This window comes from Meleagris gallopavo, chromosome 9 (genome assembly GCF_000146605.3).
Source record: "Meleagris gallopavo isolate NT-WF06-2002-E0010 breed Aviagen turkey brand Nicholas breeding stock chromosome 9, Turkey_5.1, whole genome shotgun sequence".
In the NCBI taxonomy this organism is placed as follows: domain Eukaryota; kingdom Metazoa; phylum Chordata; class Aves; order Galliformes; family Phasianidae; genus Meleagris; species Meleagris gallopavo.
The window spans coordinates 16,463,553-16,478,965 of NC_015019.2; the positions used below are offsets into that span (position 1 = coordinate 16,463,553).

At 46.3% G+C, this 15,413-nt stretch overlaps 1 protein-coding gene across 4 annotated transcripts in view; it reads left to right on the forward strand.

Moving 5' to 3' along the window:
• Positions 1-4,234: 4,234 nt before the first annotated feature.
• KIAA1210 (KIAA1210 ortholog) overlaps positions 4,235-15,413 on the forward strand; it is a 40,381-nt gene continuing 29,202 nt past the window's right edge. The window contains exon 1 of one of the 4 annotated variants that reach the window (XM_031554708.1): positions 4,235-4,422. In XM_031554708.1, coding sequence (XP_031410568.1) covers positions 4,388-4,422 — 35 coding nt within the window. In that variant the 5' untranslated portion in view covers positions 4,235-4,387. Of the gene's footprint in view, positions 4,457-12,833; positions 13,003-15,413 lie in introns of those variants that run through there. The other 3 variants (XM_019618313.2, XM_010715481.3, XM_010715485.3) reach the window with 3 other exon arrangements.

The window sequence follows — 15,413 nt, forward strand, 5'->3', positions numbered from 1 at the left end:
AGTTATTATGGAAAGAGGGCTCAACGTGTGCTTCACACGTTGGAATGGCACAGTTTTCTAAGTACTGAGGCAAGATCAAGTGCAGCATAAAAACTAGTCTGAAACCTCTCAATCTCCAGTTGGATTCTGGGAAAAAATTCTTCTCTGAAAGAGTGGTCATGCACTGGAATGGGCTTCCTGGGGAGGTGGTGGGGTCATCATCTCTGGAGGTGTTCAAGAAATGTGTAAATGTGGTACTAAGGAACGTGGTTTAGCAGGGAAATATTGGTGGTAGGTGGATGGTTGGACTGGATGATCTTGGAGGTCTTTTCCAACCTTTATTGTTTTCTGGCTCTATGGTTCTTTTCTATGAACCTATGTTTCAGGGCTTGATGATAGCAGCTGGAGAGCTGGGAGCTAGACGCTGGCCCGTGGATTTGCCCCACCCTCCTTGTTTCATGTCCAGACATTGACTGTGTTACTTTTTCACTGAATTCTCACTAGACAGGTACTGTGCTTTTCACAGCAGCAAAGCCTACTGGAGCAACACAGCCAAAGCATGACCTCGTTAGGGACTGGGAGAGAGGGAAGTAGGCTGCGTTTTGGGAGGGGCTGAGAGCTAGAAGTGAGAGACCAACGTGTGCCTTGTGAATAGGAAGTCAAGGCAGAGACACCATACACGGGGAATTTGCTATGGTCTACCAGTTTACCGTAGGATTTCTCTTCCTACCCTTACACTTGCACGCTGAAAAATTAACCAAAAACTTTTGTCTCCTGAAAATTGGTTGAGAAGTGGTCTAACAGCCATGTTTAAACACAGTTGGTGAATAGTGAGGTGTCAGAACTCCGTCACATCTGGTCTTTCCTGCTGTGTTGCACCATGCACGTGTCCTGATGCTGCTCAAGCCAGCTTTGAGTGGGCTTTTTGAGAAGCATGAAGTGTTTGCTGTCTCAGAGCCCAGAAGGTAAGGACATGGTTAGCCCTTGGAGATTTAGCCGCAAGAGGCTGCGAGAAAAGCAGTAGATCTGTTGGACATGAAACATATTTTGCATTGCTTGTTGTGCGTGTAGCTCCTAACACCTCTGCTGTTGGGCTGCTGGTGTGTACCCTGTGTACGTGTGTGTGTGTAGGAAGTGGCTGTGGAAACGGGCCAGTGTTTTCAGCTTATTTTAAGTTTCCCGTATTGGATTACCAGTTGCTGTTGATTACTTACTTTGAAGAGGTCTTTCTTGTTGAAATTGCCCATGAAACAGCTAAGTCTCTGATTTTGTGAATTGTATCTTAGTGCAGCCTTTCTCGATGATTGAGTTGCTGGCCTTGCCCAGACTTGCCTTCCTCCTTCCCTTTGGAGAAATTAAGAAACTTGGGAATCTTCACAGGCACTGCCGCTACCTCTGCATCACCCCGAGGAAGGGCACCTTGCCATCTGGAGCGCTCGTTCCACCTGCAGACAGACAGAGAGGATGAAGGCAGATTAGGATGTGCAGTGATCGCAGGGAGTAGTAAGGTTATTGGGCTGTGGTGGGGAGCAATGGCAGTGAGTTGGGAGAAGTCAAGGGGAATGCTTGTTTCAAACAGAAATGGGCTAGAATGTTTTTTTTTTTTTCAGTCAGGCCAAGCCACAGACTTTAGAGGAAATTCAGATCTGATTCAGCTTCCAGGTGTCTAAACTTGCTCTCTTCCCTATCTTTAAAGAACAATCTTTAGTTTGCCAAAGTCTGTACTCTGTGGTTATTTGGTGTTCATCTACTTACCAAGCTGAAAACAGCTTTTATTAATTAACTGGCAGCAGAGCAGCCCACTCATTTAGCACTTGACAAGGAACGAGCTAATGTCAGCTTGGCTCCTGTTTGACTGCATGACCTGTATAAGCATACATGACTGCTTACTTGCACTGTGGACTTGGAGCCATGATATTTATCAACATCACAGGTTTTGGATCTTTACCCAGAAAGCTCAATGTGTAGCTATTTGGAGCTGTGCTAGAGTTGAAGAATCAGAGCCATGAATAAGAAATGCTGCCATGAAGTGGCTTGGAGACTGATATGGAGATAGAGAATAAAAAGGAGTAAATCCTGAGGTGGGGTAATTATTTTTAATGACTGTTTACCAGTCTGTGCTTCTTGGAAAGTAAAAGGTCTTTCTAAGTGGTGCAATGTGTGTGGGTAAATTTGCCAGTTCCTGGGAGCAAGACTACATTTGACTTAAGTAAGCACCAACAGATGAAGATTTGCACATTCAGGTAACTTCAAGACAAAAACCAAGCGCATGAAAGACAAAAGAACAATGACAGGAAACATTCTGAAGGCAAACCATCTCAGGTGGTTAGGAGACAGGGAATCTGCTTTGTGTTGATAAAAAAATATGATTTTTTGAATCTTGAGGGCCTCTGTGCTAGTTAAAACTACAAAATTCTTCCAAAGCCATCAGGATTACGCCCTTCCACTGCCTTTAGGATTGAGCCTTCCCACTAGAAAGCCGTTTGATCTTTCTTGCTTTAAAATACAAATGTGAACTTCTGATGAGGTTGCCTTCATTTCTTGCTAGAAATGTTTCTTTTGGCAGCGTTTTCTGAACCAAATGCTGGGCAGATTTCAAATGCAGCCCCGTGTCCGAGGTTTTGTACGCTCACCCAGTGAGAATGTTTCCCCAGTAATCTCCCTGAATTCCTTCTCAGTGGTTGATAAACTACAACCAAAGTCTCGGATTGACTTTTTTCTGTGGGCTTCTCAATGGGTGGAGGCTAAGGCTCGTAGCTGGCTCGTAATTAGGATGAAGAGTTTGGACTGGAATCATTGTGTCAAACACAGTAATTCAGGACAGCAGTAGAACTAATATCAACTTGTGCTAGTGCGTTTTTGCATCTTTTGCAAATAGAAAGCACATCTTTTTCAGGTCAGGTTGGATTTGCAGTTTTTCTGTGGATGGCATTGTGAAAGTTTTTTCTCTTTTGCTGGAAAGCTAGATGAGAATATGATTTGGTTTGTTAGTGATAGCTCTTGCACTTGACATCATTTATCATTTGTGTCACAGCTTTCCTTTATGTATGGGATTGTATAGAAAATAAATGGTGTTCAAAGGTTCATAATTCATAGGTTACACAGTTCTGCACTGTTATGAAGCTGCTGCAACGGTCAGTTCTGGGACCGTGCACCAGGGGGACATTTCTCAAACTTCGTGTCTCTCTTGCAGGAAAGGTGTTAAAATATTTCTCTTAATATTCTAGAAGAAATGGTTCACATTAGACACTGGTATCCATCGATGGTGCGTTTCAGCAGTGGTGACAGTGACAGTGAGGCATCTCTACTGGTGCAGGTTTTGACAAGCACAGCATCTAGGCTCTTGTTCATCACTGGCAAAAACGCAGAACCAGTAGTGGTGACTTTATGAAAAACAGTGTTTTGTAGCTGAGAATTTGCTCTATGAAATGGTGTGATTGTGCTCTTTGTAACAGTTGTAGTTTCCATGGAAATAAATAGGGGGGCATTACTTTCGGAGCGACCTTTGTGTATGTGGCCAAGGCAGTTTGTGTTCACTCAGTGCCGCCCAGGCGAACCAAAATGTTGGGCACCTGTGCTGCATGCATTTAATGCAGTGTAATGCTGATGTGTGGGCACCCTGCTGACCCTGGACTTGGGTCACTGTCTGAACAGAGCTGCTGTGGGCTGTGGGCATGTTCCCAGCATTAAACCATAGCTGTTCTCCTTCTTCTGCACCCACGAGGGTCTCCTAGTGGCAGTGAGGCACAGCTGCTGTGTGTGTCATCAGTGGGCATTGCCAGGCAGGGTTTTTCTACAGACATGGTGGCTGTTTGAAATTCCAGAGCTTCTCGCCTGGCCCTGCGGTACTGCAGGGACGTAGTTTTTGCTGTTAATGTGTGGAGCAGCACATTAGAATTGCTTGTGATTTACAGTGAGTTGGGCTGACGCCTGTGCTGGAAGGTCCTGTGCACCCTTTGTGTGCTGGAGAGTGGCTGCAGGTTTGTGTGCTGATAGTGTGAGTATTTTCCGTAGCCCGTTTAAAAAATAACAAAAATGATGTAATCTCTTCGGGGCTTCTTTATATCCTAATTACAGTCAATCTCCTCATTAGTCCCGCAGGGAGACAGAACCAAATGCCATATGGTATTTGACACTTAGGATGCCGTGCTCACCAAGAGCTGGAAGGAGGCAGGGAAAGGGGGAGTTAACAATTCATAACCATGTATGGAGCAGGCACAGCCCTCCTTGGACCCGGTTCAGCAGAGTCTGAGGGCCTCAGATCAGGAACTTTATCTGGCAAGTAATTGCATCGGCACGCTGCCTTTCTTGTGTGTGCGTGTGGGCACTCGGTGAGCAGGGCACAGAGCTGCTGAGTCTTTGTGCTAGCATCCGTGCATAAGGATGAATTAAATGCCTGCGAAGGACCATGGCTGGATTCTACAGTTGCCTGAGAAGTGAGAAGTAAGTGCCGTGCGGAGCCCTCCCCTGCACCACGGTGGGTACGCTCACGCTCTGCTTCTCTGGTACTGAGCAGCACTGCACGGTGTGCTCCTGCCCTGGGACCAAAGTGCCCTTCTGAGCACCAACGTGCAAAAAGTCAATATGGAAAAAGTCATGACTGAAATGCCAATTTGATGAGAATTAGTTGTTTCTTTTTCCTTCACAGATATACGTGTCCAGCAGCAAACACTGAAAGGGGAATGAATCTTTTGCAGTCCAGTTGTAGTGATGGGAAAGTGTCCTCTTCTTTATTAATTAGCTGCACTGTTCATGTATTAACAAATAACAAGAAATGCAGAAATGCACGTTGGCTTTAAAAAATACTCAACTAGAAATCTGATATTAAATGTTTTTGTATATCTAACCTGAAGTTTGTTCTGTAATTCCACCCTGCTGAGAGATTTGATTTGCAAGAAATTCTTTCGATTGCAGAGCGGGCTGCAGAGGGAGAAGTGGATGGGACAATGCACATTAGTGTTGGTGCTTTAAATCACCATGAAGACAGCTTTTCTCTTTCCTCTGACATTCTCCCTGCTAAGGAGTGGAAGAAAATTTTCTGCTGCAAAAACTGAGGGTGGGTTTTGATGATTATTTGCATCAGCAGACTGTAGAGGGCTCTACTTTTGCATACAACGTAGGATTACAGGAAGTGAATATTAACAGTGAAAAGCAAGCAAAATTGTATCTTGAGGCTTAAGATATGAATGATGATAGTTAAAGGCAAGGATGAAGGCTTGGATAGCAGGTCAAAAGTAAAGCTTGCAGCTTCCTCCTCCTCTTCGTACGTCTCCTAAAGGCTGCATCCCTTATGCCAGGTGTCTCACTTTACTCTGCTGAGCTACGGGTTTTCAAAGTCTCCCAGTTCTTTCTGAATTTCAGTTAGCATTCCTATCCTATGCTGACTCTTTTCCTCCTTTGAAACTTGTGACAATGCCTACAAGAAGGGATGTAAGTATTTGGAAAGCAAGTTTAGGTTAGGAATGAGGGGGAATGCAGTTGTGGAAGGCAGGGAGAAGCTATAAAGGATGGGCAGCAGATGAAGCTTCTTCCATATGACATACGATCACTTCCCTCCTGTGGAAATCCACCTGGTTCATAAAGGGCAGCATTTTTTTTCTAAACAAACTCTTCTTTCTTGTTATTCTTCAGTTTGGTTTTGACACTGGATATGTGTGTAGATTATATTCCTCATCCTGTTGTCTCAGCCCTGTTATGTGTTCCCAAGTGGGTTAGTGACTATTAATACTTTGTACTCATTACAAATTTACATGCAGCTTTGGCAGTGGTTATTGGCTGTTAATATGAGTATCAGACATTAATTTCAGCAACAATTATGCTTGGAGCCTGAGATTAATTTTGGATTAAGTTCCTTTTGAGTTTCGCCCAAAGCATTTGTCCTTCTGGACAGCATTGGATGTGCCACAGGAGAAGTTTCCCCAAATCCTCACGCGGTTGTTGGACCTGTGGGAGTTAGTTTGCTTTGTGAATGAAATGCATTTTATGTTTTAAACAATTGGCTTACGCACAAGTAACGATTTAGCCAAAGCAGCCCAGAGCTCCAGCACTGAAACCCAGCACTGACACTGGGAAAGGGTTCCCTCTGAGCTGCTGCACCCAGCAGGGGCTCGTGGGCTGTTCTAAGAGCTGCTCTGGGTCACTGTCTCCTGCGCTGCTGTCACATCAGCCTTCAGTGCCCTACGTTTTGCCTTTGTGCACAGCAGTGATGTGCGGCTGAGCCAATCATTCTGTGCTGAGTCTCACCGCTGTGCTTTGTTAGTGCTCTTGGATGAGATGCCATCCTGAGAAAAAAATAAAAAAAAGTCCTAATGTAATGTAACAGCACCAATCTTAATGAGCTGAATAAAAAAACTGCAGATTGTTTTCTTATTTCTCTTTAGCCAGCATTGGCAACTCCAGTAATCTCAAACTGTTCCTGCAGTAAATCTGTAGCTATTGTAGCTCATCCTTGTTGCAGGGCTATGTTGTGCTTGGTCCCGGTCTGCTGTTGGAAAAGTCCATCAGCTTTAAGCAGATAAGATGCAGTTTTCTAAGGCCTGCAGAAGAATCCGTTAATATCTGCCTTTCTGCTATTGGTACTAGCCAGATACATAATTATGAGCTGAAAAAATGTGTTTGCTTGAACAGTAAGATTCACTGATGGTCAGTGCAAACTGCCAATTTCCAAAGATAAATATAGCATGTTAGAAGCTATATAAAGTGTTTGGCTGAAGGCTTTGCCTGCCAGCTCAGAGCCAGTTTCTGTAACAGACTCCAAGGAAACATATTTAATTGGTCTGTAGTTAAGGTGGTCACTGAAGATTTCATGGTGCCTTTCACAAGCAACCCAGAATTATGGACATACTTCAATTTGAGTGTGTTCTGCACAGCAAGCTCTGCACTTCCAGTGGGATAGTTCATTTCTTTATTTGGTCCAAAACTGTCAAAAAATGCTGAAAAATGCATTCTGAAAAATGTGCGCTCTTGTCCTGAAGACATGTTCAGCATTTGGGAAGAGCGATCACGGGATGCATTGGAAAATTGTCAATATATTTGTAGTTTGAGGTGAGAGTCATTGTCAGTGTAGATATGACCATTCCATCAAGTGAAGTTTATTTTCAGCGTAGGTGCTGCTGCATTGTTGCAAGTGAAGTGGGTGTGCTTTAGAGCTCCACCAAGTGCTACTGAAGTAGCAGCTTGGCACTGTGGAGAGCGGGGCAGTTCCAAACTGCAGCTCATTTGCTTCCTGCAGCATCTCACTTCTGGGAGCCACACCACTGCAGAGGGGTTATGGCAGGAGACTGCCCATCACACTCTGCTCTTTAGCACATGCTGAGATGTGGAGCGTTTCTCAGGCTGTTCATTTCCAGACAGAAGTGACAGTGCCTGGTTTCAGGAAATGGTCTGTGGAGGGTAGAGGAGGGAAAGAACTGGAGAAGGGATGTACTTTTTGGAAGGTGGGGAGCTCTCTTCACTGGGGCCAAGTCAGACAGAGTGGACTGAACAGAAGACTCCCCAGGCATTGTAATCCCTTGGAAATCTTTCAGTGTGCAACCTATGAGCTTGCTCCTGTCCTGGCAATTTACCAGCATTTGGACTGGTGAGCATTTTGTCTTCAGCTCACAAGGGTTGCTCAGCTCAGTGCTTAATACTAAAAGCATTCAGACTTAAGCCCTGTTTTCTTACACAAGAATAATGGATAGTGTGAACAAAAGCAGCCAGGAGGTGGCAGAGCCATGGCACCACAGGCGGGCGGTTCAGCACAGTTAGTGCAATTGTGCTATATTATTAACAGAAAGAACTACTATTTCTAATTGTTGATTCTTTCCTTTTGACTCATCCCTGTGCAAGAAGTTCAGTTGTGCCTTACTATAGCCAGTGAGTCACTGCACCCTGCCAATCCTCCTCCTGCTGCTCACACTTCTCTCTGCGTGGTGTCTGGTGGCTAAGCATGCCATGGTGGCTAAGCAGCCACCACAATGCGGTGCATTTGCTGGCTGCAGGCTGAGGAATTCCAGGCAGCTGTGCCCCTATGGTTGGTTTCAGCACAGAAGCCCCCTCTCTATCACTACAATACCAAGTGTCTGCTGGACGTGCACCCCTAATGCTGCCTGTCCTGCTCCTATTCCACTGGAGCAGAAGCTTCTTGGCTTGGGACAATCTGCTGAATGGGATTTTCGTTCTTCTGCGCCATTTGGCTGGAGTTTTTGTCTACTTTATTTTTTGCCAGATTGAGTCCTAAAAACATCTTGTCATACTTCTACCTCATATTCTCTCCTTATGCCACTCAGAGTGTTTGGCTTTGTACCCTTTCAGCGAAAGAGAGAGAGAAATTTGTTGTTTCCTTCCTGTACAGAGGTCTGAAAAACTTTATAGCTGTGATGCAAAGGCCTAGAGTTGGCCTTAGAAGCTGAAATCTGGCTACAGATACTTCAGACAAAAAGGTACTAGCTTCAAGCTGTGCTTCCAGTAGATAACTGAACCTAAGCTATGTATGACAGCGAGAGCTGATTGCCAACCAGAGCGGGGCAATGCTGAGATGGGGAGATGGGTGAAAATCCAAGGGAATTCCAAGGTTGGGTTGTTATTGCTTTTCTTCTCTTACAGGTTGCTGCTGTAAGTTGAGCACAAAATGCCTTGATTCTTTCCAAAAGCCCCACTCTAAAGTCATCAAAGCATGTATTTCTGAGTTAAGTTGTTGTTGTTTCAACTGTTGCACATCAAGGAGTTTTAAGAAGTGTTTTGAATACAGGAAACATTAACTGCAGGCTTTCTGATTCGTTCGTATGCTGTAGTAGCAGTAATAACAATTATCTGTAGTGAGGTAGCAGGTGGCCCTCCAAGGTTTCACTGTGGGCATCTCTGTTTATACAAACTAAAGCCAGTCAGTTCATATCCTGTCTGATTTTGCGTGCAGATGCTGTGCTGTCGCTGCTCATCATGCTGTGAGCAGTCAGCGCTGTGCTAGCAGTGCAGTGCTTCCAGTGCAAGGTAGACGAAGAAGCAGAGACCTGGGCCACACATGTCCTCACTCATCCTTTAACTGTGTTGCACTGCTGCATGCTGCTGCACTCACATGGGTGCACAAGTACCAGGGTACTGCTGGTCTCACATGGCCTGTCACCATGTCATAGCACCTTGGTGGCCACGTCATGGCTGGAGGGACAGCAGCACACTCAGCTGGAGCAGGGGAACGTTGCTGTGCAGACAAAGGTTCTACTTTCTGACCATTCAGCCAGAGCTAAGGCGGTATTCCAGCTCCAAATTTTTGTTGTGGTTGTTTCTTTTGGCCTCAGAGTTTCAAGGATCTGGTGCTAATTAGAGAACTGAATGTTTGACTTTTATTCGTGATGAATTCATTTATGCTTATTCATTCTAAGAAATATGTAACTCTGTGCTTTTGCCAGGCTTTGTAAGTATTCTCACCTAACAGCACAGCTCTGATCCCTGCAGAGGTTGAGGCATGAGGGGGATGTATGTGAGCGCTCTGGCTCAGCACCACTCTGCGGACATCGTGTTAATCCTCAAGCTGTCCCTGCACCTGGGAAAAATACAGCCTGACTGAGGTGAAGAGGAGTAGTTTGCTGATTCACTCTAGCAAATTACTTCTCCTCCTCTCAGCTGAGTGAAAAGAATATTGCAGTAGTTTAAATTTCATTGTTTTCCTCCATAAAATGCAAATTGTCTCATGGCTTCCTCTCTTGCAGTGCTTGGCCAGTTAAGATCTTACAGAATGCCTGTCCCCATCTGCTCTTTTGCCAAAATATCCTCTTGTCAGTACCCTCTCACGGTCCTTGCCCTCTTTGGTGTCACCCTCCTGGATTTCAGCCATTTTGGATACCCTCTCTGCTCCCTGACGTCTCTGTCTTCCTCAAGCTAAATGCAACTTGCTGCTCTATCGGTGCAAACCAGCATTGGCTCAGATAGTCTGATTTTAGAGGAGTGTGTGTGAATGGACTCTCAGAGTAGGTCCCCTTTGTATTGGCTGCTCTAAAGAGAACAGGCACTCAGTAGCCTGGAGACAGAAGTGACTTGGGGACTGCTCAAAGTTACGCCAGCATAGGTTCAGGCTGGATATTAGGAAAAACTTCTTTTCAGAGTGGTGGGTTATTGGAACAAGCTGCCCAGAAAGGTGGTAGAGTCACTGTCCCTGGGGGTGTTCAGGAAAGGAGTGGATGTTGCACGGATGACGTGGCCTAGAGCAGTCACACGTATGGATTGATGACTGGACTAGATGATCTTAGTGGTCTTTCCAACCTGAATGATTCTGTGGTGCTATGAATCTATGAAGCACATGGGTGACCTCCCTCGGCTTTGGTAGCTCTCCTGTGCTGCACGGGATACCCCGCTGGGGCTGGAAGGAGCAGTGGGAACTTCCCTGGAAACCCTCGGAGTCACACAGAGCTCCAGAATTTCTCCTCTCCCAGAAGTAGATGCTGTCCCAGGCCTTCCTTTGGCTCTGACTAAGGTCAGCAGCCAAAATGGGATCTGAATTCCAGAAGCAGTGGAAGGCCATGGGGTTTAGCCAGACAGTGTGTTTCAACACAAGACGGAACTGGCCTTCTTTATTTTCACATGTGCACAGCCAATAGATGTTGCCCTGCTGGGTCTGGGACTTCACATGGAGCAATTTCCTGAGCTTCCTGCCAAAGGCAGTCCGAGTCTGCAGAGCTTGGTTTGATTTTCTCTCTTGTAGCCTAAAGCTGGCTGCCTGGTTTGGGGAGTTGGATCCACAGAGTGAGTGTTAGGACACAATGACTCCGGGACATTTCTGTTAGTCGCTCCTTTTTTTGTTGTTGTTCTTTAGTGCACTTTAAATTCCTGGGCATGAAATGTCTTCATTGACTCATCCTGAAAGCAATGTGTCCTGCGCAGTGTGAGCTATCTGATGCTTTTTTCCCTATCTTTAAGTTGTTCTTCAACCCACAGAGTGAGAGATAAGGGACTGTTTTGGAAAAAAAGTAGAGCTTCAGACATAGCCTGAAATCCTGCGTTTCAGTTCTGGCCTTCCGTTGGCTATTGTTTCAGCCCCTTTTTTCCTGCAACACTCAGACAACTTAATTTGTTAAAAAACGTCCCCAGCCTCTTCCAGGCCTAGGATGTAATGATGCCTCACATTTTGTGAGAATAAGCAGGAATCCAAGAGAGGAGCATAGCACTCTTACAAAATGCTAAGGGTTTTGATAAACTAGAAAGCAGTGGCCAAAGATGCCCACCCCCATGTTGATTTGGTTTGAATGCAGCAGTGCAGAGGTGCTTAGTGTGGCCTGTCCGTGGAGCTGACTCCTGCACTGAGAGGCTGCAGGCATGGAATGGTAGTGACATGGCTTCCTGCTGCTCTGCTTGGGGGACGCTTCCAGAGGCAGTGGTTCTTACTGGAGCAGCTCCATAGCTACCTCTTGTTGCACTCTTGTTGGTGCAGGGCCACAAAAATGATCTGATGGATGGAACACCTCCTTGTGAGGACAGGCTGAGATCATGGGGCAGCATGGAGAAGGGAAGGCTCCAGGGAGATCTGAAAGTGGCCTGTCGGTATCTAGAGGGGCTGTGAGAAGGAAGGGGATAGACTCTGGAGCAGGATCTGTGTTGACAGGACAAGGGGAAGTGGTTTCAAACTAGAAGAGTGGAGATTTAGATTGAATTTTTTCACAGAAAGGGTAATGAGGCACTGCAGAGGTTGCCTGGAGAGGTAGTGGTACCCCATCCCAGGAGACACTGCAGGTCAGGCTGGACAGGCTCTGAGCACCCAATGGAGCTGTCAGTGTCCATGTTCAGTGCAGGGAGTTGGACTGGTTGGCCTTTAAAGGTCCCTTCCAACTCGATTGTATGATTCTATGTTCAATGCATATCCCCCCCTTCCCAAGCTCATCGGCTGTACCCATGGCAGCAGATCTGAGGGAGCTCCTGCTGCCTGCGGCATGTGCATTCCTTTGGCCGTCGCTGGCTGCCTGCTGCCTCTGTTTGCTTCTTGTTAGGAAGAGTGGAAGATCCTTGTTCCAGCTGTTCTGTAGTGTAAAGAAGAATTACTACATGGGAAAGGCACTGACTTACTGCTATGCTGATGCCAAATGGTGCAGTTCAGCTGGGGCAATTGATGCATGTTCCTCTTCTGGAGAGTCCATCTAGGCCCAAAGTGCTGGCTGAGCCCTGCGTGTGCTTAGTGAGTGGTTGGGTGAGTGCCAGCCTTGACTGGAGCGAATTTCTCTTGTGTATCTCCTGATTTGACCAGAAAGTGCACTGGAAAAATGGTGCTATAAATCACTGTAAGAAAAGCAGCTCTTGGCTTAGCTCCTGGTAAGCAGGTGGACATTAGTGCTGCTGTCTGTGCTGATGCAAGCATGCAGTAGGGATCCCCGCACTGACAGCAGCGGCACAGTGTCCTGCTAATGAGCATTGTAGAGTAATTAGGGTCACGAGGGCAGCAGCTTGACGTGGCTGGTACAGATGCCACCTGTCACAAAGCTGCAGTAGCTTGACATCAGTGGGACCTCTGAGCTAAGAGCAAATTGGTAACTGCTCAGCTGCTGGTACCTGCTCAGGTTTAAGCTAACACAGGTCCACATCCGTACACTGCAGCCTTGTCCCTGTGTGCACGGAGGCCACGCTGCAGTGCTTTAGTGCTGAGAGTGAGGGCATCTTGGGGAGCAGGGCAGGGGCAGAGCACTGAGCCCCTCGGTTCGAGGCTGCTGACAGCGCATTGCCACTGTGTTTTCTCTCATAGCTTATAAATAGTTTTGTCATTTGCCCTTCCCCCTTCTTATCCTTTTGGCTTCTCACACAATTACAGACTGAGCCCGTGTGACTGTATGAAAGGCATTTCCTCCTGCTACTTTTTTTTTTGTAAGTCGGCTTCAGCCCATCAGCTGCTTTCCATTAGTGTTACACACACACTCGCTGGGAGGGCAGCACATATTGCTTCAGGCGCTGCTGAATAGCAGAAATCCTTCAGAATCAGTCAGACAGAGGCTTCTCAGAGCAGACTGTAGGTACAGAGTCCAGCCTACTGGGAGCTGTCTTCTGGCAAGCCTTCGCTGGAAAGCTGAGGTGTGAGGATGGGGCATGGGGAGCGGGTGTTGGCTGAGCACAGGGTGAAAGCTATGAATGCATCTCTTTATGTGAATGTTGTTTGTTCTGGGTATCTCTTTGAGGAGAACAGCTGACTGTTTTCTGATGCTGTGAAGAATTATGACCCCTGGGAGAGCGTTTTTATTGATGCTCTATTGATAAGCTACTTATCTAGACTTCCTAAAGACTACTATTATCATATTACTTGTGATCCTTTGAAAAGGGCCTTAAACTTTGTTAAGCTCTTCTTCTCTCCTTAGAATTATGCGAGCAGTATTCATTAACTTTATAAACTCCTAGCTCTCACTATCATCAGTGGAGGCAGCAGCAAGAGTACTTGGGTAAGCTTGTATTTGTGCCATTCTCTTGTGCCTAAATAAGTAGCCACAGTCAGGCTGCGGTGATGCCAGCTGCGGCCTGGCAAAACCATCTTGTGGATCAGAGATGGGCAATTTGTTCTAGAAGCATTGCGCTCTGGAAGAGTGCATCCAGTGGGATGAGCTGCATGAGGTCAGTGCCCGCTTTTAACAGAGCTGTCTGCGGGGTCCCACACTGCTCAGTGTGTACCTGATGGGCCAGGTTCTGGCTCTGGGTACAGAGACCAACAAAACCTTGTTTTTGATAGACTCAAGGGATGTGCAAATGGAACAGAAATCTCATGGGCTCTGGTTCTGCTTTGTGATTGACCCTGAAATCCCCTTTAGTGGGGCTACAGAGGTGAAACTTGAAGACAGAGTTTTGCTGCTTACTATCAGTGGGTTAAGTGAGTCCATTGATAGTTGGCTTGTAGGGTTCCCAGGGAAGAAGCTATCAACCCCATTTTGTCAGAACAAAGTCCTCTAACGTGCTTTAATTAGAAGAGTAAAAATTTAACCGCTCACCTTTCACTGAAGAACGTAACTGGAACGCATACCTGTCTTACATCCCACTCTTTTGTGAGGCCTAGTGCCCAGGGGAGAGCCGTGCGCTGGGGGACGCTGGCCATGGCTGCTGCCTGGAGACCTGTGTGGGGGCATGTGTTCCCCTGTGCTGAGCCATCTCGCTGCACAAAGTGTCCCTCTGTGGGGCTGAGCAGAGATCTTCTCTTTGTCTTGGGTCTTTGCTAAGTGCAGGAAACCTGAGTGCTATACAGGGCTGATTTCCCAGGAGCCAATTACTTAAGTACACAACCCAAGGAATGGAAGGGAGTTGTCTTTTCTTTTTGCATTTTCCCCCCGTGTGATACACGTATTCAGGTGATGTACTTAGCTGCAAAAAGGGAAAGCTCAGAGAACTCTCCTGGGGTTGCATTTCTTGTGCCCAGTCACTGTAGAGCATTCCAAGTATCTGCCAGTTGCCCCAGTTGGTGAAAGAGAGGCAAGGCTGCTTCTCCTGTTTGTGGGCACTGCTTTCTCTCCAGACTGATTAGTTCTTCTCACGAGTTGAAGAGCTCCAGGTGAATGCACTGCAGTAGGGCGATAAATAGAAGCTGGGTATGGGACAACAGGGAGCCCGGATCCAAACTGCCTGCTTTGAAATAAAGAAAGTCCTGCAACCTTGTGGGGGTTGTATTGCTTCCTTTGCTTTGCCTTCTGGTGGACTTCTTCTCCCAGCTGTCCCCTTGCATCTCCTCGCCAGACAAGCACCAAAAATGCTGCTCCAAAGGGCCATTCATTTCACCCAATACTTCTCTCACTAAAAGTCAGTGAGCGTATGGTATTTGTTTAAAACTTTGTCTCATGGTGTGGTGCTCTGGGGGAGCGTGCAGGGTGCATGTGGTTAGTGCAGCTGATTGAAATGGACATGCAGTATCAATACGTCCTGGCCACATGCAGCACTGCGTCTGGCAGCTGTCATTAAGGGCTGGCAGTGGTCAATGTCTGAGGGTTCAACCAGTTAATGCCTGTGCACTCACATGGATCGGTATTGATGAGTTTTTGTCCTCTTTCTCTCCATTACATTAATCCCTAGGCTAGGATTTGTCTCCCAGAAATGTTACTGGCTTTTCTCTTGTAAGATAAACACACTGCCACCAGAATTTGACATCTAAATACCATCTAAATGCTAACTTTCCTTCAACTGCATCATCAAGCTTTTAATGATGGAACTTACACTTCCTCTGTAAATATTGTATTTTTTCTTTTCATCTAATTCTAATTTAAGCTAAAAAACCTGTGATATTTCCCTCACCTCAAGTCACTGTTTGGTTCACTGGAATGATGATGCAGTGATCAGGTCTACAAAGGCTACATTGGATCCTAAGTGAGGGCACTTCTGCAGACAGGCAATGTGCCCTTGCAATTGACACTTGACCTCCATATGCCCCAGAGAACTCAGCTATAAAATTGAGTTAATGCTGGAGCTGATTTGCCTGTGAAGAGATTGCCTCGGAGCTGAACTGCCCTGCAATT